The 27,053-nt window shown below is 46.4% G+C and overlaps 1 protein-coding gene across 2 annotated transcripts in view; it reads left to right on the top strand.

Moving 5' to 3' along the window:
- Nucleotides 1–229: 229 nt before the first annotated feature.
- REXO5 (RNA exonuclease 5) overlaps nucleotides 230–27,053 on the top strand; it is a gene marked incomplete at its 5' end in the record, with an annotated part of 41,583 nt that continues 14,759 nt past the window's right edge. For both annotated transcript variants that reach the window (XM_081888878.1, XM_081888877.1), the window contains 18 exons: nucleotides 230–370; nucleotides 1,331–1,452; nucleotides 4,170–4,296; nucleotides 8,295–8,382; nucleotides 10,048–10,155; nucleotides 11,204–11,292; nucleotides 11,596–11,711; nucleotides 12,733–12,871; nucleotides 14,446–14,540; nucleotides 15,834–15,936; nucleotides 18,341–18,450; nucleotides 19,260–19,368; nucleotides 20,164–20,274; nucleotides 21,387–21,524; nucleotides 21,954–22,046; nucleotides 23,196–23,415; nucleotides 23,663–23,871; nucleotides 25,008–25,117. In XM_081888878.1, coding sequence (XP_081745004.1) covers nucleotides 230–370; nucleotides 1,331–1,452; nucleotides 4,170–4,296; nucleotides 8,295–8,382; nucleotides 10,048–10,155; nucleotides 11,204–11,292; nucleotides 11,596–11,711; nucleotides 12,733–12,871; nucleotides 14,446–14,540; nucleotides 15,834–15,936; nucleotides 18,341–18,450; nucleotides 19,260–19,368; nucleotides 20,164–20,274; nucleotides 21,387–21,524; nucleotides 21,954–22,046; nucleotides 23,196–23,415; nucleotides 23,663–23,871; nucleotides 25,008–25,117 — 2,228 coding nt within the window. The remainder of the gene's footprint in view (nucleotides 371–1,330; nucleotides 1,453–4,169; nucleotides 4,297–8,294; nucleotides 8,383–10,047; nucleotides 10,156–11,203; nucleotides 11,293–11,595; nucleotides 11,712–12,732; nucleotides 12,872–14,445; nucleotides 14,541–15,833; nucleotides 15,937–18,340; nucleotides 18,451–19,259; nucleotides 19,369–20,163; nucleotides 20,275–21,386; nucleotides 21,525–21,953; nucleotides 22,047–23,195; nucleotides 23,416–23,662; nucleotides 23,872–25,007; nucleotides 25,118–27,053) is intronic.

Below are 27,053 nucleotides of genomic sequence, written 5' to 3'. Positions count from 1 at the left end.
TGAAAAGAGGAGATTTGCCTGCCTCCAACCCAGCTTCCCACAATCCACCCCACCACGCCATTTCCTCCTCTTCTGTCTGTGCCTGCCAAGGGATGCCAAATCGTGTCATGGGGTTCGTTATATTTTGTTCAACTTAAATCTGTTTCCAGCTATTTTATTTCCTGATTCATCTTTTTGGCAGATACAACACACACAGACACCCCAAGAAAAAAACCCCAACCCCATACTGATGGACAAAATGGATACAGCAACCCATGTCATGAAAAAGAAACGGCCCTGTGAAGATAATGAAGAGACAGAGAAGGTTAAAAAGAGAAGGAAGGTTGATGAAAGCAATGTTTGCCAAAACCAGCAGAAAGCTAAAAGTGATGTAAGTGTTCCTGCTATTGCAGGAGATCTGCTCTCAGTTCTGTGGATCAGCCCCTCAGTCTCCAATCTCAGCAAAAAGTAACAATAAATTGTGTACTAGAGTAGACCCATTGGAAATAATGACCCTACGTTAGTCACACCTATTAACTTCAGTGGGTTAACTCTGAATAGTACTAGCGCTGGATACAACCCATTGCTTTTTTAACAGCTTTGACTGTTTCCCTGGCTACAGCCATTTCTGGACCAGAGTAGCCTGACCACAGTTTTCAGGGTGCTGGTCACTCCATATTGGATTAGTACAATGCACTCTTTGCAGGGCTTCCCCTGAAGTTGTCCCGGAAACTGCAGCTAGTACAAAATGCAGCAGCCTGAATGCTCACTGGGCCAAAATCCAGGAGAGCTCTTGTAAAAGGCCATACTTGATCAAAAGTGGCCAACATATTAAGACTCATCACCTCCAGGCCATGTTTGTGTGAAGCCAGTGTGCTCCTCCCTGAATTCTGCAAAATTAAACTCAAGCTTCTGGCGCTCATGAAATCAAGACAAGACTGAAAGCACTTTGTAGGTCAAGTCTTATAAACCGAAAGGTAGGAAAGCAGGCAGCCAAGTTCCCCCACCATTTCTAACCCTGCAAGGTCGTTTTTGAGAGGATGACTCATGTGTTTTTTCACAGTCAGGGTTGTTAACTTCTCAGCGGAGGATTTTTGCAAATGGCACGTCCAACTGCAGTCGCTTGGCATTTGCTGTGTTTATGTAAATAGCTTCCAAATGATGTCAAGTTATGCATAATCAAAATACTGTATGCTCACTCTCTCTTCCCTGCTCGCTCATTTATTTTCTCTGTGCCCTTTTTGTAAGAGACGAGTCGTCCCCTTCTGGAATCCATTCAGTGGCAGCTCAGACACTTCAACGCTTTCTGTCTTTGTAAACAATCCTGAGCTGGTTCTCTCGTTCTTTTCAGGAGAAGCAGCCTCGCTTGTCTGCCGAAGTGTTTGGAGAAGACTCTGAAATCAGCTACGACCAACTGTACAGATTCCTCAAATATTCTGCTTTGGGGAAGCGCCACGATGCAACTCATCCCAGGTAGTCACTTGTCCCCTTCCAGGTGTTGATGGGCTCCCATGCTCTCATTGAGGATGAGAGCTGGAGTCCAGCAACATCCTGGAGGACTGAAGGCTGCCCATCCTACTATATACACAGTTACAGATAGGTAGCCGTGTTGGTCTGCCATAGTCAAAACAAAAAAATTCCTTCCAGTAGCACCTTAAAGACCACCTAAGTTAGTTCTTGGTATGAGCTTTCGTGTGCAGGCACACTTCTTCAGATACACTGAAACAGAAGTCACCAGACCCTTCTACTGAATTGCAACTTATTACCAAACTTAAAACCATGGAGAGACCTGGTCTGAACAAAGACATTGGATTCTTATCTCATTATACATGACAAAGCCATTTTTCACCTTCTCACCCCTTGCTTTTTCCTGTAAGACCTATTGCAGTCGTTAAGAGTCGTCAACAGGCTCATCACAGCTATCTGCCAATCACCCATTCCCACCACCCTTCTGAGTAATACCCCTCCCCACCTTCTCACTATATAGAAGGGTCTGGTGACTTCTGTTTCAGTGTATCTGAAGAAGTGTGCATGCACACGAAAGCTCATACCAAGAACTAACTTAGGTGGTCTTTAAGGTGCTATTGGAAGGAATTTTTTTGTTTCATCCTACTATATGTTCAGTCTAGGAGTCCACCCTACATGCTCCAACAAAAATAGATCTCACTACAAACCATCACCTAATGTCATTCTCATGTGCTCTGATGAGCTGTGAGCCATGCACCTTTGACACCTCCATTAGCCTGTGTCAAGTTTCTGGCACCAACATAGATCACGTCAGCACCATGCATTTAAAACACATGGCTTCCTCCAAAGAATTCTGGGAACTGTACTTTGCTCCTCGCAGAACTGCAATTGCCAGCATACACAGTTCCCAGGGATCTTTGAGGAAAATACAGTGGTACCTCAGGTTACATACGCTTCAGGTTACATATGCTTCAGGTTACAGACTCCGCTAACCCAGAAATAGTGCTTCAGGTTAAGAACTTTGCTTCAGGATAAGAACAGAAATCTAGTCCAGTAGGAATATTGATTTCCTTTGTTTTCATGAACAGATGGATTGATTTGCTTGATTTATTACAGTTTCATTCAAGAATCCCAAAGAGGATTACAAACAATAAATAATAAGAACATGGTTGAACATAATAAACGCAGCATAAATCATATGGGATAATTAATGGCATTGTGGAGAAAGTAGCAAAATTTCTGAGAGATGCCACATCACTGTAAGACTCAAGAGGCACTTTTTAACCTTAGTTTTATCTTAAAGCATCTACTATGAACAGATGCCAATTTTACGCTTTGACTTAAATACTTCTGCATCCTGTTCATGCCAGTAAGGGAGATTGATGGAGAACATCACAAATGCAGCATGAATCATCTAGAACAAGTAACAAATCATCAGTGAAACAATTGCAGTCTATAAGACACCATTAACAAAGCAGCAACTAAAAAATAAGCTGGACGCCACAATTAAAGCAAAAGTTGTGTAATGCGATCAACAAATCAGTACAGCATTTATAAACTAGGAAGCAGCAGACAAACACCATGTCCTGGACTGCTTTTCCAAATTCCTTGCCTTTCAAAAGCAGCTTTGCCATGCGCTGTTGGGAGGGTATATTGTGAGAGGTGTGGTCAGGAGGGAGTCCTGGGGGCCTGGTAGAGATACCTGGGGGCCGCATTCAGCACTTGAGATTCCCCAGCAGTGCTGCAGGCCTTCGCTGCTCTGAATAAATATTCTCTTTCCAACTTAACCATGCTCAAGAGGGGCAAAGCATACAGAAAGTTCCTCGTTCCGTTCTTGGCATTGCCTTAAAAAAAGGGGGTGGGAGACTCACACAGCAGGTGATAGGAAGATCTCTTTGACTGAGAACTGGAGAACTTGTGGCAATCAAAGTAAAGGGCATTGGACTAAAGAGGCATAAAGAGCATTTACAGTCCAGCGCCCGGACACTGAGGTCCAGCGCCGAGGGCCTTCTGGCTGTTCCCTCTCTGCGAGAAGCCAAGTTACAGGGAATCAGGCAGAGGGCCTTCTCGGTAGTGGCACCCACCCTGTGGAATGCCCTCCCATCAGATGTCAAAGAGAAAAATAACTACCAAACTTTTAGAAGACATCTGAAGGCAGCCCTGTTTAGCGAAGCTTTTAATGTTTAATAGGTTATTGTATTTTAGTGTTTTGTTGGAAGCCGCCCAGAGTGGCTGGGGAAACCCAGCCAGATGGGCGGGGTATAAATCATAAATTGTTGTTGTTATTGTTATCTTTCTGTGTCCCAGCGCTGCATCAACAACATTGACCAGGACTGGAAACCAGGTCCTTGTCCCTAAAATACCCATGACCAAGGAACCTGCCTTATACTGAAACAGAACGCAAGAAGGGCCAGCGGAGTCAGGCCAATGGCCCATCTAGTCCAGTCTCCTGTTGTCACATTGGCCAACCAGATGCCTATGGGAAGCCCACTAGCAGACCACGATCCCAGGACGACTGGTCTAGCAAGCTCAGTATTGTCTACACTGACTCTCCAGGGTTTCAGACAGGACCTAGGGATGCCTGGGGATTTGAACCCGGGACCTTCTGCATGCAAAGCAGATGCTCTGCCGCTGAGCTCCAGACCTTGCCCCCCACCTAGAGAAAGGCAGGAGGCTCACCGGAGCGGTAATGGCTTTCCTTCTCCCCCTGCTTTGTGGTGTAGCTGGTGCCGTGTTCATCGCCGGAGGCGTCTGGCTGGCGTAGTGGTGGTGGTCCTGCGGGACGTCGGTCAGCTCCACTTCGACCGCTTCTACCTGCAGTTCAAGCATCTCCGAAAGATATTCAGACATGTAAGTTCACCAGCCGTAATCCCTGAGGCATCTGGGCAAGCTCCTATAATCGGGACAGAGCTCCTATAATCAGTTCCAGAGGGCAGCAAACTAGGGATGGCAAACCTCAGTTCTGTGGGCCAAATGTGCCCCCCCCACCCTTGATCTTTCTGTTTGGCTCCTGGACATGCCCCTTATCAGCTGGAATGAATCCTTTCATCTCCATCTGTCCATATTGCACAGACAGATAGAGGATAGAGAGGGGGAGGTGCATATGTTTCAGTTTGTGTAAAAATTCACATCCATTGCACCACTCACTTTTCCCTCTGGCTCTGCCCCCTCAACCCCCCAGAAGTCAGTTGAGAAGGGAGAGTTACCTTCAGGCCAGAGAAACTTCCCCTCCTCTGCTGCGAACCCTTTTCCAGGCTGGCAGGTTTCGTTGCCTGATTTGCAGGAATGAAATAAAGCGGCAAAATGGACGTGCTATTCTCCCTTGCTCTCCCCACTCTCCAGCCACAATCTGTGGCCGCTCAAGAAGGCACCAGATGATATTATTATTATTATTATTATTATTATTATTATTATTATTATTATTATTTTAACTTGTGCCCCGCCCATCTGACTGGGTTACCCCAGCCACTCTTGGTGGCTTCCAACGTATATAAAAACATAGTTCCAGTTACAGATAGGTAGCCGTGTTGGTCTGCCATAGTCAAAACAAAAAAAATTCCTTCCAGTAGCACCTTAAAGACCAACTAAGTCAGTTCTTGGTATGAGCTTTCGTGTGCATGCACACTTCTTCAGATACACAGTGTACACGAAAGCTCATACCAAGAACTGACTTAGTTGGTCTTTAAGGTGCTACTGGAAGGATTTTTTTTTATAAAAACATAACTAAACATTAAAAATCTTCCCTCTGCACTCTCCCCAAGAACTTCGTCTCCCAAGTCTGGGCACACAGGGCTCCAAAACCTAGCTGCGAATATGCGTTCGCGTGATGTGCTTTTCTTAACACAAACGGTACGTTCTGTCTTTTGAAAGAGACAACTGTTTTCCACGCAGAATAGAGTCTGCTTTAATGTGCTCAATTTCTTTTCTTTTCTTTTTCATTTCGGTTTTCCTTACAAGTCTCCTCTGAACAGGATGCTTTGAATGAGTAAACTTTGCCCAAGTTTGTTTTGTGTGTTTTTTAAGCGGTGGGTGGATGGGGGGGGGGGCTTTCCAGTGGCAAGGAAACACATGTCTTTAATTGAGAGCAAATTCAAGACTTTCCAGGAATATGCAGCCGCCAGTCCTTGCCAGCGAGACGAAGACTGAGCTTTCTCCGGCTCCTGCCTGGAAGTCGAGGTCATTAATACGATAACGACACAAAAGAGGCCCGTTTTAGTCACTCCCATTTCCCTGAAAATGTTATTTGTCCCCCTGTGCAGTCCTCCCCACCGTTAAAGCAACAATTTCGGACTCAAGAGTGAGGCAGTTTTAAAATGGCTGTATGCTAGTGTGTTTGGACTATAGTAGACTATGGCCTGGGAGATGAGTATTCAGAAAGACGGTGGTTCTATAACCACTGTTGGAGGGAGTATATTTCTGAATACCACTGACTGGTAATCAGTCACAAGCAAGGGCTGTTGCTCTTGGGTCCTGCTTTCAGGATTCCCATGGGCATCTAGTTGGCAACTGTGAGGGCAGGATGCTAGGCTAGCTGGACATTTGGCCAGAGCTCTTCTCACGAGACCAGGTTTCAAATCCTTACTTGGCCAGAGAGCTCACAGGGTCATCCTAACCTACCATGCATGGTTTCTGTGAGGAATAAAAAAGGGAGGGGAGGCAAACCCCGAAGGGGGAAGTAGAATGGAGTATCCTAGAATTGGGCACGACTGGTCGTCTGGAGCACTGAAAAAAGCAGCCCTCGGCACTGCAACATTTTATTGCAGACCCCCGCTTGTTTTCTGCCTATTAATAGGGGTCTGTTTATGCAGTGCGTCTGTTGCACGTGCGTTTGGAAAGTGTTTGGGCGCTTCAGCTAGCGCGGAGGTGAAACTTAAAAAGGCAAAAGACCAGTATCAGTCGGTGGACCTCTATCACGGGGAGAAGGGGAATCACTTGAATCATCTGCTCAATGTTTTGATGAATTAAAAATCCTTCCAAATGATACGTACGTTCAACATAAGAAGAGCCCTGTTCAGTTAGGCTAAATCTCTCAAGAGCTGTCACAAGGGAGCGAGCTTGTTTTCTCCTGCTCCGGAGGGCGGGACCCGAACTGATGGCTTCAAGTTACCAGAAAGGAAATTCTGACTAAATATCAGGAAGAACTTCTGGACAGTAAGAACTGTTTGACAGTGGAACGGACTCCCTGGGAAGGTGGTGGACTCTCCTTCCTTGGAGGTTTTTAAGCAGAGGTTGGATGGCCATCTGTCATGGATGCTTTAGCTGAGGTTGCTGCGTTGCAGGGGGTTAGACCAAATGACCCTTCCAACTCTACAATTCTGTGATTCTAGTCTAGCATCCTGTTCTCGCAGCAACCAACCAGATGTCCATCAGACGCCTGCAATCAGGACCTGGATACTACTGCATGTTTGATCAAAAGGGAAATGCTGTAATTTTTCAGCTTTGGACTTTCCTGGTTAGGCGTCCACTTATTTCTATCTAGGCTTTGTTATTTCCAGAACTATCAACCTCGGAAGTTTTGGACTTGGGCCACTGTCTTGAAATCTGAGTGGAGAGTAAATCTACCACATTGCTTTCCTTAGTCTGTGGGACCCCACAGTAGGCAAACTAAGGCTTGCGGGCCAGATCAGGCCCAATTGCCTTCTGGATCTGGCCCGCGGATGGTCCAGGAATCACCGCGTGGATCACCAAAACATGGGTTCTTTCCTTCTCCCTCACACGGCGGCGCCGGCGCCTCCTCCCTCCCTCTTTCTGGCTTCTCCCTGCCCTGCCCAGAGGAGGAAGGGGACTGGGCTTTGTTGGTGCCAGCAGCAATGCTCGAGTGGCCGCCATTTTAAGCAGCTCCTCTCCGGAGTCCTTTCACACGCTGCTCATTGTCCTGCCACCAGCCCCTGCTGCTTGCAAGACACAGGTAAGTAGCCACCGGGGCTTGTGGTGCTCTTGCATCATTTCCCACCAAAATATAGTCTGGCCCCCCACAAGGTTGGAGGGACAGCGGACCGGCCCGCTGCTGAAAAGTTTGTGACCCCCTGCCCTAAGACCTCAAGCAGAAAAGAAAAATGTTTGTTTTTGTGGGATTGGCACATGGCTTCCATAGCAGCTCCTTAATTACTTGGCCTGACCTTTTGTTCAGTTGTGTATTTTGGCACCTTCTCTGTCCGAAGATTCGAGAACTTACGTAGCTGCTATTCATTCATGTTAAATTTATTTGTATGCAGGGTTTCTGGACCCGATCCAACACTAGGAGTCAGTGAAATGTATTTTTAATTACTGGGGTACCAAAAGAACAAAACAAAACCCCACCCAAGTTTTTCTTTTTGGTTTTGTTTAAGCTTCCCGGCTTTTCCAGCTGCCATACGTGTCTGCTTCGTTTGTTTTTAAAGTTATCTGCTGTTATTTTCCATGTCATTTTAAACTCTTTTTAAAGTGTGGTGTAATGGTTTGAGTATTGGACTGGGAGGCCAGGATTCAAATCCCCACTCAGCCATGGAGCTCACTGGGTGACCGGGGGGGGGGGGCAGTCCCTGCTTTTCTCAGCCTCTCCTACCTCACAGGGTTGTTGTGAGGATAAAATGGGGAGTGAGGAGAACAGTGCCACCACCTTGAGCTTCTTGAAGCAGAAGGCAGCCTCTAAATGTAATAAATAAATAAAGCTGTCTTTGTTGCACTTTGTGCATTTCCTTGGGGTGTGTTAAATAAGGCGTTAAATAAACAAGCAAATGGGGAAATTTGGAGTTGTGGAGAGTTACAGGTTCTCCATTCCTGGATACAAGAGAAATCTCGCTGTGACGCACATGTTTCTCTGCATTTTCAGTTCTTTGGTTTGCCATGTCCTCTGTGTCTTTCAACAGCGCTTCTCTCTGCCCCCGGCCTCTGATGACTTTATGAAAGAACTTTGCGGCTCGGGAATAAATTACGCTCCACAGATCAGCAGGCAAGGTATTTAGTATTTATGTGTACAGTGGTACCTCTGCTTACATATGCTTCAGGTTACATACGCTTCAGGTTACAGACTCCGCTAACCCAGAAATACTACCTCAGGTTAAGAACTTTGCTTCAGGATGAGAACAGAAATCGTGCTCCAGCGGCATGCCAGCAGCAGGAGGCCCCATTAGCTAAAGTGGTGCTTCAGGTTAAGAACAGTTTCAGGTTAAGAACGGACCTCCAGAATGAATTAAGTACTTAACCTGAGGTACCACTGTACTTGAACCTCGGTTGGTTAATAATAATAATAATTTATTATTTTTATCCCGCCTATCTGGCTGGGTTTCCCCAGCTACTCTGGGTGGCTTCCAACAGAACACCAAAATACAATAACCTGTTAAACATTAAAAGCTTCCCTAAACAGTGCTGCCTTTAGATGTCTTCTAAAAGTCTGATAGTTCTTTTTCTCTTTGACATCTGGTGGGAGGGTATTCCACAGGGCGGGTGCCACTACCGAGAAGGCCCTCTGCCTGGTTCCCTGTAGCTTTAAAATCCCTTGCTATTCCAGATTGGCATGTGTGGCTCTCCTGTGAATTTGACCTGGCGTCCGTCAAACACATGGTACAGCTCTGCCCAAATAGTTCAGTCCTGAAAGCACAGCACTGGCTGTCAGCGAGTCTCTGGGCCAAATTCAAGCTGTTGGCACTTGCATATAAAAAGCCTTAAATGGCTTAGGCCCAAAAGAGTGACACGGGTTCCTGCCTGCCAGAAACTAGCACAAACTGATGCCTATGAGCCTGCCACAGATTCCCACCATACAGCTCAGGATTCCCTGCCATCGAATCGTAGAGTTGGAAGGGACCATGGGGGTCATCTAGCCCAGCCCTCTGCAGTGCAGGAATATTTTCTCCAACGCAGGGACTGAACCCTTGGCCCTGAGATTAAGAGTCTCGTGCCCTTAGCGACGGAGCTACCCCAGAGCTGTTTCAGAGTGTGCAGTCGTAGGCCGCAGGAAGGAGAAGTAGCAACCCACCAAACAGAGGAGCCGGAAAACAAGGGTTTCTATCTGTGATTGCTGGCTCCTCTACACCGTCAGGGTTCATGCAAGGTGCCTAAAAGGCAGGAATTCAACAGGTGATGTATTCTGTCACTACCTCTCCACCTACATGAGACCCGCTTCTACTAGAACTTGAAGACTTTCCTGTTTTTGTTAAAAAAAAAGATAAGTTGCCTTTTTTTTTAGCAGCTCACACAAAAGCTGCACTTAATTTATTTTGGATTTTTTTAAAAAAACCAACAACTTTAAATTAGAATTTTAATTAAGGCTGCAATTCTCAGCAGACCTGTTTGGATGAAATGTGTGTGACTTGACATTTGTGCAGTGTTGAGGACAGGGAGTATTAATACAATGTATGGAAATGCAAGTAGAACCCGAAACAAAACCTGGCGGCATGGAGTGTTCCTGTTTGGAATTTCAGCCAGCCATGCTCTTTTCAGGGTACTCCATTCCATTCCCACAGTTTTACACACACAGACACCTGTCAGTCAGCATTCTGTGTCCTATGAACACACCTGGTACTAATTGAATTGTTTTGCAATCCCCCCCCCCCGAGGTTTATATTCTGCAAACTGTCTGGCTCCCACAACCTTGCTGACCTCTCCCTTTGTTCTGTGTTTCAGTGACACGGAAAGATCCCATAATTCAGAAATATGGAGAAGAGGCCCATGGGCTCTCCAGGTATGTCCTTACTGCAGAGGAGATGCGTCTCAATGATTACCCCTTGGAAGGTAAGCTCCTGTTATTGGGGAAAACAGAAACGCACATTTGTGATTACAGTTAATTTGCAGATTATTTGAAAAGTGAGGGGATGCCGTGGTTCGGTGGTGGAGCCCATGTACCGATGTGTACAAATTCTCTTAACTATTCAGCATCACAAATGGAATAATATTAGGCAGGGTAGCTTGAGAAGGCGATTCAGGTCAGACCCCATGACAAACCGTTGTTTATATGCTAGCTGCTGTTTAGAACCCATACTATTGTTAAAAAGTCTGCTTTTGTCGTCTGCCACCTCATCGCTTACCGTTCTAGTCAGTCGTGTGGTGCCAAATTCAGAAGCGCAGAGTCCCTTCATGACAATCACAGCCACGCCTTCTCAAAGCCACGTCCCTTCTACAGTCGTACGATAATATTATAATTATTAAAGGTAAAGGGACCCCTGACCATTAGGTCCAGTCGTGGCCGACTCTGAAGTTGCAGCGCTCATCTCGCTTTATTGGCCGAGGGAGCCAGCGTACAGCTTCTGGGTCATGTAGCCGACATGACTAAACCGCTTCTGGTGAACCAGAGCAGCGCATGGAAACGGCGTTTACCTTTCCGCCGGAGTGGTACCTATTTATCTATTTGCACTTTGACGTGCTTTTGAACTGCTAGGTTGGCAGGAGCAGGGACCGAGCAACGGGAGCTCACCCCATCGAGGGGATTTGAACCGCCGACCTTCTGATCGGCAAGTCCTAGGCTCTGTGGTTTAACCCACAGCGCTACCCGCGTCCAATAATTATTAAGTAATCATAATTAGGGATTCATTGCAACAATCATTGCAGATATCCTTGTGCTCCCTTTCAGCCAGATCTACCCTTTTCTGGTGGGCTTTGTTGGTGGGCAAATGATTTTCAGAGTACTCGGATATATTCTTTCAGACTGAGCTAAGTTTCATTTTCCCTGGCGTTCCATCGTACGTCACAGAACTTGCGCACCGTTCTCTTGAAATGGAAGCGCCAACCACACTGGCTCTTGCCATGTCTTTTGGAGCTGAAATACCTCCGCTTCCTTCTCTAGGCCTCAGCAACTGCAGCCATTTTGTCCGCACCTGTTGTGATGGCCCAGCGACAGACAGCAGTCCCCTCTTTGGGCTGGACTGTGAAATGGTACGTTGGCGTGACACTCACTGACAAACAAAAGAAATGAGTGTTGTGCTTGTGTTATGTTTCCTTGCTGTATCTGAGGCTTAAACTGTGGGAGACCTTCAGCGTGAAACATTGCCAGGTCTTTCCTAAAAGCCTCCTCAGCAAATCTGAGTACTCGAACCAGCCCTGGTCAGGAGACCCCTTTGCTTGTGGGCTTGTACTTACGTGGCAGGGGTTTGGATGTTGTGGGGAGGAAAGCACGGTCTCAGCCTGAGCCAGTCAAGACTTTTCTTGATGTTCTTTGCTTCTCAATGTTTTCCCCAGTGCCTCACCGATAAGGGATCCGAACTCACGCGAATCTCGGTGGTGGATGCCAGTGGTCGGTGCATTATGAATGAGCTGGTCAAGCCCAAGTTACCAATAAGAAATTACCTCACGAGGTACCCTTGTCACACATTTATTCTGTGGGGGAGAAGGGCAGAAAACCACCAAGCCTAGGCACTGCAGGGGAGTGTGTGTGTGTATCCCATAAATTGAGAATTAGCACGTGGGACTTAGAATTGCTTCTGTTCAGGATACTCCCAGATGTTGCCGGACGACAGCTCCCACCATCTGGTCAGAGATGAGGGGGATTGTACTCCAACACCACCTGGGGACCCAAGGCTGGGAAAATCTAAGCCATTCCCCTCCAAATCCCTTTTCTGTTACCCTGCTCCCCCTTCTGTGTCCACTGAGCGTTTTTCAGACTTGATGGAGCTGTTTGGCCGATCCTCCCCCTGCCCTTAGGGTTTTCTTTCAAGAATTGTTATATTTCTGCAAACCTTCCCACCCACACTGCGCTCATTCAGGGACCAGCTGAGATCTCCCTCTTCTGCCTTGGTAATGCAGATTTGGCCGTACAGTGGTACCTCGGGTTAAGTACTTAATTCGTTCCGGAGGTCCATACTTAACCTGAAACTGTTCTTAACCTGAAGCACCCTTTAGCAAATGGGGCCTCCTGCTGCTGCTGCGCCGCCGGAGCACAATTTCTGTTCTCATCCTGAAGCAAAGTTTTTAACCTGAAGCACTATTTCTGGGTTAGTGGAGTCTGTAACCTGAAGCGTATGTAACCTGAAGTGTATGTAACCCGAGGTACCACTGTATAAGTATCGGCACTCACGGACTGATCATCAGAAATGACGTACCCTTTCTGGACAAACCTACATTTCCCTCCTTGGCTGTCTGAAGCGACACAGGCTGTTCTGTGACACCCCTTCTCCCTGCAAAGGCCAGGTCTGAGCTGTTCCACAGGGAAGGTGGGATTTGGCCAGGAAAAGGAAATTCGGGATGTTTCAAATCAGATTTTAAATGAAGAGGCCGGGCGAGATTCTGTGCCAAGGATTCCCACCAAAGCTTTGCCTTGGCTTGAAAATGCAGCGTTCCTTCAAGGGCTCTGACTACCCTTCCTCTTGTGTTTTGAAGTTACTCTGGCATCACAGAAGAGCTGCTCCTTCCCGTCACGACAACCCTCGCCGACATCCAGGTCCGGTTGAAGAAGCTGCTGCCCTCCGACGCAGTTTTAGTGGGCCACTCTTTGAATTTCGACCTTCAAGCTCTAGAAGTGAGTCTGTGAGTCTCCTTTCCTTCAACAGCTCTCACTCCTCTCAGGGCTCGGACCTCTTGCGTAAAGGGCAAGGAAATTGAATCTGCATGTTTAACCTTAGAAACACAGGGAGCTATACTGAGTCAGGCTCTCTGTCCATCTAGCCGTCTAGGGGCTATTATCAAGGATTGTCATTAATACTAGGCGATATCTGTGATCTTGATATATACCAATATGTCACGACGTCTGAAATAAGGATGGAGCTGTGTTAGAGGCATTGGCTGGCATCACGCATTTTACCCCACACTGTGATTTTTGCATAGTACACAGAAACACAAATCATGATTCGCAATGTATTGCCAGGTCAAAAATTATGAAACCAATATCGTGATGTGGACTTGAAACTGATTTTGAAAGATACATATTGCCCCTGGCTTCCGGTTCCGGTCTGCCTTAATGGAGGCAGCTCCCATGACAGCGGGAGACAGCTGGAGAAGGAAAAACAAGGATGATTAAGGGTAATTATCCTTGCAGTGATATATTACCCAGCTCTAGTTGTACATAACATAACATTACAGCTATGTTCTGCCTCCATTGTTGGAGCCAGTTTGCCTCTGCATACCAGGTGCTAGGAGTTGCAGGCGGGCAGGGTGCTGTTTGTTTATTGCACAAAATTTATACACCACTTATCAGAATCGTAGAATTGGAAGGGACCCCGAGGGTCATCTAATCCAACCCCCTGCAATGCAGGAATCTCAACTAAAACATCCAAGACAGATGGCCATCCAACCTCCGCTTAAAAATCTCTCAAGGGAGAAGAATCCATAACCTTCCGAGGGAGTCTGTTCCACTGTCGAACAGATCTTAACTGTTCAGAATCTTGTAACTTGGAAGCCATTGGTTGTAGAAAACCTCAGAACAGCTTGCAGAAAGATAAAGTGGTAAAATCAAGGGGAAAAGTCACAACCACACTTTATAAAGAGTATAAAAGTTAAAATATTAAAACAGATTAGAATCGCCTTAACTTAAGCATCTTAAGTAGGATTTTCTGAACAAGAATGTGCTTAACAGGCATCGGAAAAAGCACAGGAAAAGCACCTGCTTGATCTCAACAGGCAAGGAGTTCCAAAGTGCTGCCACACTAAAGGATCGAGTGGGACTCAGCTACATTTGTAAAGATAAAGCACTTTATATGTATTATAACACTTCGACACCAGATGGCACTGTGGAGTCCTGTTTTTCGCCAACGGGACTTCCCTGTATGAAGTTTACGTGTTTAACTGAATCACTTCTTGGATGCGTCTAGATCCAGCCATGGAGGAAGGTGATCTTAAGTCGTTGGCCTTGTGTCCTGCTTGCAGGCAGATTCCCACAGGCATCTGGTTGGCTGCTGTGAGAACAGGACGCTGGACTGGATGGGCTGCTGGCCTGATACAACAAGCCCTTCTTGTTCACTATTAGTATTTTTCCAGTTTGCAGGCTGCAAATCCGGGCCAGTAGCAAAGGATCAAGTTTCCCAGCCTCGTTTGTGACTTAAAAATGCCACCCGTTTTTGAGTCATGTATTCTAACACCCCTCTCTGCTTCTTCCAGATGGTACATCCGAACATTATAGATACTTCTCTTCTTTTTGCCAGGAAGGGTGGCAGACGATTCAAGCTCAAATTTTTAGCAGAAGCAGTTTTAAGGTAAAGTATTTCCCCTGTCACTCATTTCCCCCAAGCTATAAAATCATACAGTTAGAAAGGGACCACAATGCTCATCTGTAATGGTTCTAGGGGTTGCTCGTGCGTAAGTTGCCGCCACTCCTGGCTAGGTTGCCTGGTTGAACCCTTTCTGTCTGGACAGCCTCTCACCCGTGGCTGTCTCAATCGCTGGCAGAATCCGTCAGTGGGCGTTTCTTGAACTTCTTCCAGCAAAGAAGTTATTTGACACCTAGTCTCCGCCTACTCTCCCTGTGTGGAAGTCTTCTGCGCAGGGAGGGTGTGGGCAGCGGAGTACCCGTGCTCTCCCCGCTGGTCTCTGGTGAAGAGTCCTGGAGCCTCCTCTCCGATTCCCCCATCTGCCCCCCTTCTCCACTGGTGTTACGCTGATTTCCTTCCCCAGCAGATGGGCTGCTTCTCTGCCTGCTGGGACCCTGTCTGGCATCCCTCTGGAGCCTTCCCTCTGCCTCTGGCTCCGATGGCAGTTCCCTGACATCATCTAAGTCCAGCCCCCTGCAGTGCAGGAATCCTTTGGCCCAACATGGGGCTCGAACCCATGACCTTAAGATTTAAGCCTCAGGGATTTAAGATTTAAGTTACAGGGAACCAGGCAGAGGGCCTTCTCGGTGATGGCACCCACCCTGTGAAACACCCTTCCATCAGATGTCAAAGAAGTAAACCTCAGCCCTCCAGATGTTTTCAGGCTATAATTCCTATCATCCCTGACCTCTGGTCCTGCTAGCTAGGGATCATGGGAGTTGTAGGCCAAAAACATCTGGAGGGCCAAGGTTGAGGAAGCCTGGTTTAGGGCTTTAAAGGTCAGCACCAACACCTCAAATTGCTCTCGGAAACGTACTGGGAGCCAATATAGGTCTTTCAGGACCTGTGTTATATGCTCTCGGCGGCCGCTCCCAGTCACCAGTCTACTCTGACTGGCAGCAGCTTTCCATGATTTCAAGACGGGGTCCCTACCAGCCCTGCTCCAGAGATATGCCAGGGATTGAACCTGAGACATTCTGCATGCAGAACAGATGCTCTATCACTGAGCTACGGCCCTTTTCCAACCTGTGAGGGGTCAGATTGTGCCAACTTCCACCCCAAGGTTTGGAAAACAGAGCAGATCCCGGAAATCACGAGGAGATTGTCTTTGCTCTCGGCCACAAAGGGGGATTCCTTTCATGAAAGAGCCATTCTGCAAGGCAGAGTGTGCTGTTACCACGGCCCTCACTGCATCGCCGCACTTAAATCTTCTGCACATCTTGCTTTTCTGCTTTGCAGGAAGCAAATCCAGCGCACAGACGGAAGCGGCCACGATCCAACCGAAGATGCCAAGTGTGCCCTTGAACTGGCCCAGTATTTCATCAGCCAAGGACCCAGGAAGGTATGTGGGTTTGCATCTTTTGCGCTTCTTTTCCTTCCTTCCTTCCTTCCTTCCTTCCTTCCTTCCTTCCTTCCTTCCTTCCTTCCTTCCTTCCTTCCTTCCTTCCTTTCTTTCTTTTGAATAATATTTGTCTGCAAAAGGATGGTATGCCTGCTGACAGGTTGAAAGGGTGTGTGGGGAGGGAGAAAATGCCAGGGATCAACGAAAGAACAAACCCTAAATGTGTGGGATGCAATACGTCAAAGCGGGAGAGGAAAGTAAGGGCTTGTCTGCTTTGCCTTTGAAATAAGTTTGTGGGATTTAATTCATTGATTTCCATCGCAGGGGTTGGGCTAGATGACTCTTGGAGTCCCTTGCAGCTCTACAGTTCTGTGGTTCTGATCAGGTGGGGCTTGAGTCTGAGTCACTCTAGGGTGACTGCAAGCCCATTTCGACAAATTAGTCCTTTTCATGCCCAAGTAATCTAGAGTCCTTGGGAACAGTTTTGACAACAAACTCCTTTGTGGAATGTAACCAATTCCTCCAAATGCATCACTGACCCACAGAAAAGGTTTAGCTAGAGCAGCTGCTTTCTTGATGATGAATTCTTCACTCTGAACCATAACCAAATGTTATATATTCCTCCCCCCAAAAATGCAAATAATATAAGAATAATACACACGGCAAATGCTGCAAATAGGACACTTCACTCAAATTACATTCCCTCACTCTCCCTGGAGCCAAAGCAGCCGAGCCACGACTTTCCACGAAGCATATTTTATAATAGCTGTGAACCTGCTGCCTTGTGTGACTGATCATATGGAATAAAAACAGATGTTGCAAGTATGCAGATAGGTCAGGCTTGTCACCACGAGGTCCCAGAGCACGTTACAGCACTGTGAAAATATTGAAATCAGTTAAAACAATCTGCGGTGAGAAAAAATCAGGCTGGGTCCTAAATCTGCCTGCCTCTGCCCTATCTGAAAGACCAAGTTAAAGAGGTATGTCTTCAGCAGAGAATGAAAGCTCTGCAAGGTGTCTGGCAGACATCTGTGGGGAGGGAATGCCACATCTTAGAGCTGCCACAGAAAGTGGCCTCTCTTGGGATATCCACCCCACAATGAACTACCAAGAGGGGCCTCTTAGCCTCTCTGAAGACCCAAGAGGGGCTATAGATGGGGAGCTCTGCTGACAAGGTTTACAGGCCCCCAGAAAGGCTGTGGTTAATTTGAGTTTCATCTGTAGAGTGCAAAGGAGAGCTGTCACTAAATCCTGGAGACAGGGAATCATTACCTCACAGAGCCATTGGTGTTAAGGTCGCTCTGCAGAGTAAGAAGGCAACAAATCCCTGCCCCAAAGAGCTTACAGTCTTGAATGCGACCCCCCCAAGGAGACAACAGAGGGAGAGGGAGAGTGAAGTATTCGGGGGAAGGATAAGTGCTCAGTTCAGTTTGGAGTTCTTAGGCTTATTAGTAATACAGTGGTACCTTGGGTTACAGACGCTTCAAGTTACAGACTCCGCTAACCCAGAAATGGTACCTTGGGTTAAGAACTTTGCTTCAGGATGAGAACAGAAATTGGGCTCCGGCGGCGCAGCAGCAGCGGGAGGCCCCATTAGCTAAAGTGGTACCTCAGGTTAAGAACAGTTTCAGGTTAAGAACGGACCTCCAGAACGAATTAAGTTCTTAACCCGAGGTACCACTGTACTACATGTTGTTGTTGTGTTTTGCAAATTTATAAACCACTTCACAACCTAAGGCCACCGAAGCGGTGTGCATCGAGATAAAAATAAGATCAAACTCTTTTGGCAAACTCTAAAAAATAATTTAAACCATTCCAACAAAACCTAAAAGCATCCTATACAATTAATATTTCATAGATGACCCAGTCACACTTCAGGAAAAGCCTTCTTAAAACCATCGCATCTTCTGTAGGCACCTAAAGATAATGACCCCCCATGACGCCTGCCAAATTTCAGCTGGTAATTGAGTCCAGAGGCTTAGTTTCAGTAGGAAGTGAGGGATTTAATTTCTGCTCTGCCAGAAGGTTCCCATTTTGCCCGCCAGCAGTGGCCTAAACTCTGATTTCTATCGCCACCTCCTCCCACACGGTGCCCTCCAGATTCTGTTGATTTTCTGCCCCCCCCCCCTCCGCATCTCTGACCGTTTGCCCCACTGACTGCGGCTGGTGGGAGTTCAAAATGTTCAGAGGGTTCCAGAATGGGGGAAACATGATCTAGTTGCAAGCCCCCTTTTCTTGCTGGGTGCCAAGACCTCGCCCTGATTCTTAATATTGTACGGGCACATAATTTGCAAGGGAAATCTGCGCAAACGCTTCCACACCCAGATCAGAAACCTGCAACTGTGACTGAGCGCAGACTCTGGAAAGGGGAATGTCTGGTGAAACTATATTGGCTTCACACCAGGTAGCAGAGCTGAACCTGGAAGCAAGACAGCTAAAGCAAAGGGAGACGGGAGAGGCATGGAACGGTGCCTTGCCGCTGCAAAAGAACGGGGTGAGGAAACCCAACCAATGGTAAATAACCTTTGTGCTGTTTTTAATTCTCCTTTTGGGGCAGCCTTTGCCTGAGCGATGTGCGTATCTCAGCCTTCTGTAGCACCATCACTCCACTTAGACAAGTTATTATTGTGCCGGCAGAGTCTCTGGAAAGAACACTCTGCAATTCAGCTACCTGCACCTTTCAGGACACATTGTCCGCATGATAATCTGCCTGCCTTCATCTAAGGATCTGTGGTCTTGTCGCAATCGCCAGTTGTTGATTTTGCAAAAGGAGCCGGACCTGGAAACTCAACATTTTAGCGCTCTTGGCTTTCTCCATTGTCACAATTTAATCTGGAATTGCCAACCTTCGTTCACTCTGTACAGGAAATCCAGATGGTATCAGCCTGCTGCATTTGAATTTTTCTGTGTTGGCCCCATGTTTTTTCAGACCTTATTTGTTTTCACTGTTTTGTGATGCAGTGCTATTACATCACCGCCACCCCCTGTCCAGGGTGGACTCAAAAAACACTATTGATGTTTTCCAGGGTGACTGTGCCTTTCGTTAGAAGTTTCCTTGCAGTTCCCACTTGCCTTTAATTAAATATTTCCTCCTTGCATTATGAAGCATAATAATATTGGCCAACTTATAGGGTGGTTGTCCATTAAGGACTTTTGGGTGTCATACAGAGCTATATAAATATTAATCATTATTATTATCTAATCAAAGTGAGTAGTCAGTGTTAAACATGACAATGGGTTTGTTTGTTTGTTTGTTTGTTTGTTTGTTTGTTTTAAATAGACTTTGCTTTCATTGTTGGTTTTTGTGTGTGTGTGTCTTATAGCCTTCTAGACATCTTGCACTCTGTTGGTCAAAAAACATTGCTTCTGGGACAACAGAATGAGGGATCTTCCTACAACTGTCAAAATCAGACTGGCTCTCCTAATAAGCAAGTGAGTTTTAAATATCCCTCCCGGCCTTGACATTTTATCCCAGCTTAATATTCATTTTCCAAAGCTGAGAAACCCCACACACCTTGGTCCTTCCCAACAGAAGCAGGAAGGTAAACGATGTTTCTGTGTGCTGCTCTGGTTTTGCCAGAAGCGGCTTAGTCATGACCCAGAAAAACTGTCTGCGGACAAACATTGGATCCCTCGGCCAGTAAAGTGAGATGAGTGCTGCAACCCCAGAGTCGTTCACGACTGGACTTAACTGTCAGGGGTCCTTTACCTTTTTCTTTTTAACTGTAAGTGTATTTTGCTGACAGAGCCTTTGCCAACCTGCTGCCCTCCTGATCTTTTGGGCTCCTGTCAGTTCCAGCCAGGCCTCTCTCTCTGGCCTTCAGGATTCTCCACAGGCCACACCCCCTTTCTGCGGGCCACACCCCTCAATGGGTGTGCTTCACACCCTCCTTGAGAGTTTTTGCTTGACTGGGAATGTGTCCTTGGAACTCTGATAATGTCTTTTCCTTATCCAGAGGAAGGGTGGGTGAGCCTGTGTAGAAGCTACGTAGCTTAATATTCAAAGGTAATATTTGCATCCATTGCTCCGCCCATGTTTGCATCCAGCCCCACCCACCACTGTTATGTGACCCTCAGGTGGTTTCCCAAAAAGGAACACAGCAGTCCTGAGGCTGAAAAGGTTTCCCTGCCCCAGATATTCGTTTTCCATGCAGTCAGGTTTTCACTTTTATTGACCCTGCAGCCCATGACTCCAAATGTCTCCTACGCAACTTTCTCTCTGTTTAGGTACTCCAGAGAGCCCTGGAACAGATTCCTGGGTCCTCCTTCAGTGTAATTCAGTTTGCTTTGGATTCTCAGCATGCCACACCCAACCAGGTTTCAGAAACGGTTTCCAAGGTAAACAGCACTTCCCTATGTCCTTCCACAGGGGTGGCCAAAGCAAGACCCAAAGCAGGTGTGGGGCACCTTTATTATTATTATTCAACAACTACCAGACTTTTAGAAGACATCTGAAGGCAGCCCTGTTTAGGGAAGCTTTTAATGTTTGATGTATTACGATATTTTAATTTTTTGCTGGAAGCCGCCCAGAGTGGCTGGGGAAGCCCAGCCAGATGGGCGGGGTATAAATAATAAATTATTATTATTTTTATTATTATTATTTTATTATTATTATTATTATTATTATTATTATTATTATTATTACTACTACTACTACTACTACTTCCAGATGTTGCTGAACTACAGCTCCCATCCATGCCAACAAGCAAGGCCAGAGGTGATGGGAGTTGTAGTTCAGTGACATCCAAAGGGCCAAAGGTCCCCCAAAATCTGATTGACAGGAAGCTCTCCGGATGATTTGCTATTGGTTGGTGATGCTTTCTGAGTTCCAATTTTGATTTGATTGTGTGTTTTTAACAGTAGCAACAACAAAATATTCTCCTCTCCCTTAATTAGGCTGCTGAGAAGAATAACTTTTTTGTGGGGTGCATAAAACCAGGAGTGGATTTGTGGGTGGCCGTTCTGTGAAATCCTGCCTTGAGTGAGCAGTCCTGAACCAGTGGGAGGGTGAATGACTCAGCAAGTCATGCACTCAACCTGGCTGTGTTGCTATGGTAACCCAATGCACCTGGCAGCCTTATCTCAAGAGCATCCAGACATGGAAAATGTGCTCCTCAAAACCCGAGCCCAAGCACTGTGTAATTTAGCCCATTATTCACATTACACCAACAGAACATATTGCCTTGTCCTCCATGATTTTGTCTAATCCTCTTTCAAACTATCCATGATTGGGGCCACCACTGCCTCCTGTGGCAGCGAGTTCCATAGTTTAACTGTGTGAAGAAATGCTTCCTTTATCTGCCCAGAATCTTCTCCCAAAGCCTTATGGTTTGAGGTGGGGAGCAAGTTACTTTAAAAAAGAAGATCCTGGGGGTCCAAAATGCAACCAGCCTTGTTCTGGAACAGAAGTGAAAAACTAATTTTGTTTTTAAACCCTCCCCTTATCGCAGATGAGGACCAGGCTGGCCAACATGCTGACACTCTATGCAGGCCCCTTTGCCAAAGACTTCTGCCTGAAGTCTCTGAAGAGAACCTTCAAGAAATACGGCCATGTTCTGTCAATAAGGGCCATCACAGAAACATTTGAGGTAAATAAACAAAAGGAATTCTGCTAGGATGAGGGAGGTAGCACATGTATTCCTTCTAGTTACACCTCTTGTTGTTTTTTTACTTTTATGATTTTATTTTCAAAAACCTTGTACTGAATGCATATTATTCTTTATTCTCAATGTTTGCCCTTTTCTCATTTGCGTTTTCTGTTTTATAAAATATTTTTTTAAAAAAGAAGCACCTATGTTGGGGGCTCTTGTAGTGGAAAAATGGGATACAGGTTTTCTAAACACAGTTGTCCGTTGCTGCTGGCTTCATATCATGGTTTGCAAATGTGGCTGAAACCACAGTGGGGACTGGCACGTGAGGGGGTAGGCAGCCACATGGCTTGTTCTGAGGTTGGTAAAACCATGGTTTATTGACCTATGACCTGGGCTGATCTGTTGCAATATTCTCTTTTTCTAAAGCCCCACGTCTGTATCCAGTATGAAGTGCTTGAGGCTGCCCAGCTTGCCCTGGAGAGTCTCAATGGCGCAGAAGTAGCAGGATCCTCAATCAAGGTAAGCTCGTATCTTGCCCCTGCATTCATGACAGTGTTGGGCAGAGAGCAGCAGTGGGCAGGCACGGCAACATCTTGTCTTCCCCCCTCGTAAGTCTCCGAACTCTCCAGTACTTTGCTTCAGATATAAATTGGCTCCCACCACCACCACCACCACCATCATCATCAAACCTTTTCTTGGAATCACGTTGTTGTTGTTGTTTAGTCGTTTAGTCGTGTCCGACTCTTCGTGACCCCATGGACCAGAGCACGCCAGGCACTTCTGTCTTCCACTGCCTCCTGCAGTTTGGTCAAACTCATGCTGGTAGCTTCGAGAACACTATCCAACCATCTCGTCCTCTATCGTCCCTTCTCCTTGTGCCCTCAATCTTTCCCAACATCAGGGTCTTTTCCAGGGAGTCTTCACTTCTCATGAGGTGGCCAAAGTATTGGAGCCTCAGCTTCACGATCTGTCCTTCTAGTGAGCACTCAGGGCTAATTTCCTTCAGAATGGATGCGTTTGATCTTCTTGCAGTCCATGGGACTCTCAAGAGTCTCCTCCAGGACCATAATTCAAAAGCATCAGTTCTTCAGCGATCAGCCTTCTTGATGGTCCAGCTCTCACTTCCATACATCACTACTGGGAAAACTATAGCTTTTGCGGCATAGTTCATAGCTTCTCTGAGTTATTCAAGCCCCTTCACCACAGCAAGGCAGTGACTCATGAAGGGGTGGCATCACATACAAACATCCAAAACAAATCAATACAGAATTACCACTTCCCCAGTGGCACAAAACATTTGCTAAAAGAAAGGAGGCAGAGCAGCCTATCGTCGCATCTCTAGGTCTCCAGGGAGATCAGACGTCTGCAGTGTATTTCAATGACAAAAAACCATGTTAAGCAAAATATTTCCACAGTAGACCTGCATGGAGCCCCTCGCCTGTGATGCATACAAATTGCCTCCAGGTGATCAGACTGCGAAAGAAGGTGTGTGTTGAGGGGAAACCCACCCTCTGCTCTGACCTGCACCTTCCAAATTCCTCTAAAGCATTTCATGCCCATTGCAAGCCCACCAGCCCCTTAAGTAATGCTCTCATGCACACAGGATAGAAGGCCTCTGGACTATTAGGGTGCGAGGTGATGGTCTGTTTCTCCTCTGGTGCCTTTCAGCTTCAGAGACCCGTCACTGAGGAAACACTCGATTCTGAGGTGCTGGTGAAGGAGCTGGAAAGAGATGCAGACAACGAAGGCGTCCTTTATCTGGCAGGATTGGGGAAAGCCCAGAGCGAGGCAGGCTTGCGGGAGAAGCTGGGTTATTTGAAAGACCTAAATGCAGTTTTCCTGCCAAGGGATCCCGGAACCGGAAAACAGAGGAATTACTGCTTTCTCAGTAAGTACGGCACCTGGGGAACTGGATTCTAGGCGCAATAATAATAATAATAATAATAATAATAATAATAATAATAATAATTAATTTTATTATTTATATGCCGTCTATTCCTGCAGTTTCTTGGATGAGGGGAGACAGGCTTTTGAGCAAACAAACACCATCCCGGGAATCTCCCCCAGTTAATCTTTGTTATTTGTCCTGGCTGAGGAAATAGCACTCAATTGATTTTTGTGTGTGTGTGTTTTAGAATTCCACACACCAGAAAGCGCCTCCCATGCTCTCAAAGCCATAAGGAAACGGACAGCCAGAGGCAGCAAAATGCAGAGCAGGAGGGCTCTCACGCCCGCACGTCTCCACAAATGGTTTCGTCACGTGAATCAAAATGGCGGGAAGCTCCTTGCTCCACAGCCACCCCTTGAAGCTCACTCCCTGGAAAAGGAGCGGCCCTTTGCTTTGGTGAGCTTTTTGCCTTGCTCTCAACGTGTTGCGGGGCTTGGGAGAAAGGTTACCTCTTTGGTACCTTTGGAGTGTTCTTGATGACTGGTCTAGAAACTTCATTTGGTGTTGGAGGATATAATCCGAACCATCTGCGCCAGCTTCCTGTTATTTTGCTTTCATACGTTACTCATAACCTTGGAACAATGTGTACTAGAGGTGGCAAACTCACGGTTGGTATGCCAACCCCATCCACTGACATCTTCCTGCACTGGGGTGGGAGGAGAGGACAGAGCAGGGCTTGATTGGAAGCAGCGGTGACAAACGTGTGGCCCACAAGCCTATCAGGCCTCAAGCCTACAAACCACACACTCCTTTCCATCACCTGACATCGTAGGATGGTCAGCTGTCCAACAGACAGCCCTGCAGGGCTGCTTGTTCATTTCAGCACCTCATTCAGTGCAGAATTATATTTGGAAAGGCAGAGTTGGGAGAGGAATCTAAAGGAGAATGTCTTCCTTTTTAGCCAGGACTTGAAATCAAGACATGACTGCAAAGGAAGAATCGGGAGTGAACTTGAATCAGCTGAGATCAAAGTTGTGTATGTGTGTGTGTATGATTTTTGTATGCATGAATGTCCACTGTTGGAGGCAATGTACAGTTGAATACTGGTGACTGTGAATTGCAAGTGGGGAGAAGGGTGTTGTGCTCAAGTTGCGCTTGCACGCTTCCTTTGGGCTTCTGGTTCGACACTGGGAGATCAGAGTGCTGCACTAGCTGGCCCGATCCTGCAGGGCGCTTCTTAATGTTCTGCCCATATGTGTGGGTGAAGGTGCAAGAGTTGGGGCACAGGGGGACTGTGCCAATTTTGGCAACACCCACTTTTGTTTGCAGACCTCAGAGAGATGACCAACATCATTTGTGGTCCTTGGGCCAAAAAAGAGAAACAAAAAAGCCATCTCTAACTTAAATGCCCACAAAGCACTTAAATAATCAGTTTGTCATGGGTTCTTTTTTAATTGCAAATTTAAAGTACTGAGACCCTACTACCAATGCTCTTTTGCCCACCGTGCAATAACTTTCTGTTGCCCTTTCCAGTGTCATTGTGGTTATTGGGTTTTTGCTTTAAGGGCAGCCTTCGTGTTATTTCTACACAGGAAGAAGATTTAAAGAAAGCCATGAAGACATTAGACCGTAGAGTCAAACATCTGCATCGGTGCTTGCCGAACCACACGCTCTGTGTTGTTTTGTTACCAGGCACAAACAGGTAAAAAACTTTGCGATTGCATTGTGGCCGTTTTTTCTGCTTTCTCTGAATTCTAATGTTGAAAACTAAGCTCATCATCTAGAGCACTGTCCTTCAACCTTGGGTCCCCCAGATGTTCTCGAACTTCAAGTCCCATCATCCCTGACCATTGGCTAAGTGGCTGGGGATGATGGGTTTTGTAGTCGTAACAACATCTGGGGACCTAAAGTTGAAGGACACGGGTCTAGTGCAGGGGTTCCCAAGCTGTACTCCACGGACCACCAGTGACCTTCATGCTTCATTTAGGCGGTCCACAGGATTGTCTGCAGGAAGTATTTGTAGCAATTTTCAATTGCCTTTTTATGTTTTTCTTCTATGGAATGCAAACTGCAGCACAATGAAATACCATGTAAGAAAATAAAAGAAGCTAGCTAGATAGATGATAGATAGATAGATGATAGATAGATAGATAGATAGATGATAGATAGAATACAGCATCTAGCACGTTGCAATTGCTACAACAGGCAGGAAAATCATTAAGTGGCCTTCGAAAGACCACTGCAGGGGGTTGGACTAGATGACCATTGATATTCCTTCAAACCCTACCATTCTGTGGGCCTTGACAAGCTGGTGGGGGGTTGAATCCCCCTGAAGAATAAACCAGGACATGAAAAGGGGTGAGACTGGGACAGGCTATGGTGAATACAAGCAGAAATTTATTTGGAAAAAAATTATACAGAAAATCAGGAAATGTGAATCTGGGCCATTTAGACAAAATGTACTAAATGACTGGGTTGGAAAAGCAAACCCTCATCATATTCAAACCAAATCTCTCTCTCCCCCCCCCCCCAATTTCTTATCTCCATTTCCTCTCCCCAGCTTGGATGGGTGACCTGCTTTCATGATAAAAAAATTCCTTCCAGCAGCACCTTAGAGACCAGCTAAGTTTGTTATCGGTATGAGCTTTAATGTGTATGCACACGTCTTCAGATTTCACGAATGAGCCAGTAGCCATAGAGGACAGTCCAAAATTTGCACAGAGCACTAAGGTTCCAGTCCACAGGGCCTTAGGGGTGGCCTGAATGAATGTGGGAAGGAAAATTGGGAAATGCCTCAGTTAGCTTGATGGGAACAAGAAGCCCTTAAAACTGACCGCAGTCCTACCGTCTCAAGCTGGTTGGAGTCTTCCGGTCCCACTCTCAAAATATCAGTTGCTGCTTTATGGCTTTTCAGTTATCTCCTCCATGCAAGTGTTACATGGCTTTGGGCTCCTGTTATTATTTTTCAGGGGCTTAAAAGAAAAGCAGCCAAGCACCCTAGAGGCTAGACCGGCTTGGCTGTTCTTCAGTTCATTGGGGTGTAGGGAGGAGGGGGGGTTTCTTGCTGCTGCTACAGTTTTTTCGCTTGTTTGCAATAATTCTTTTAATGTGCTATATCAGTAGCTATAGATCTTTCCTCCAGCCCCCACCTCACCCAGCTCTCTTTCCTGAGCTCCGCATGCAACACTACATTAGCTTAATCAGCCCCAGGGGAGGTCTGAATGCAGGGATGAGCCCTTGCAGGCCTTTTAAAATTCACTCTGCCTCCATCCTTTGATCCTAAACCCTCGCTGCTGATTATTTGAAGCCGGGGGTGGGGGTGGGCAGGGAAGTGTTAGATGCTTCCCAAGTAAGTCATTTTTTTTGCTCCTGATAAGCCTGGGGTCACACACAGGAATTGATTCATGCCTGTATTTTCCTGCTCTTTGTTAACTATTGAAAGCTTGCCAGTGTACCGTATTCCTTTTTCTTTTTCTTTTTTGCACCACAGTACATAGCGCAAGTGGATGCGGGTGGCGCTGTGGGTTAAACCACAGAGCCTAGGGCCTGCCGATCAGAAGGTCTACATTGTTTTATTTTTACTATATTCCCAAGATCCACCAACCAGAGGAGCATAAGAATGCTGCACCAAGAAATTG

Source organism: Podarcis melisellensis, assembly GCF_964234715.1.
Source record: "Podarcis melisellensis genome assembly, chromosome: 14".
Classification (NCBI taxonomy): domain Eukaryota; kingdom Metazoa; phylum Chordata; class Lepidosauria; order Squamata; family Lacertidae; genus Podarcis; species Podarcis melisellensis.
This window is presented reverse-complemented; position numbering and strand designations above follow the sequence as displayed.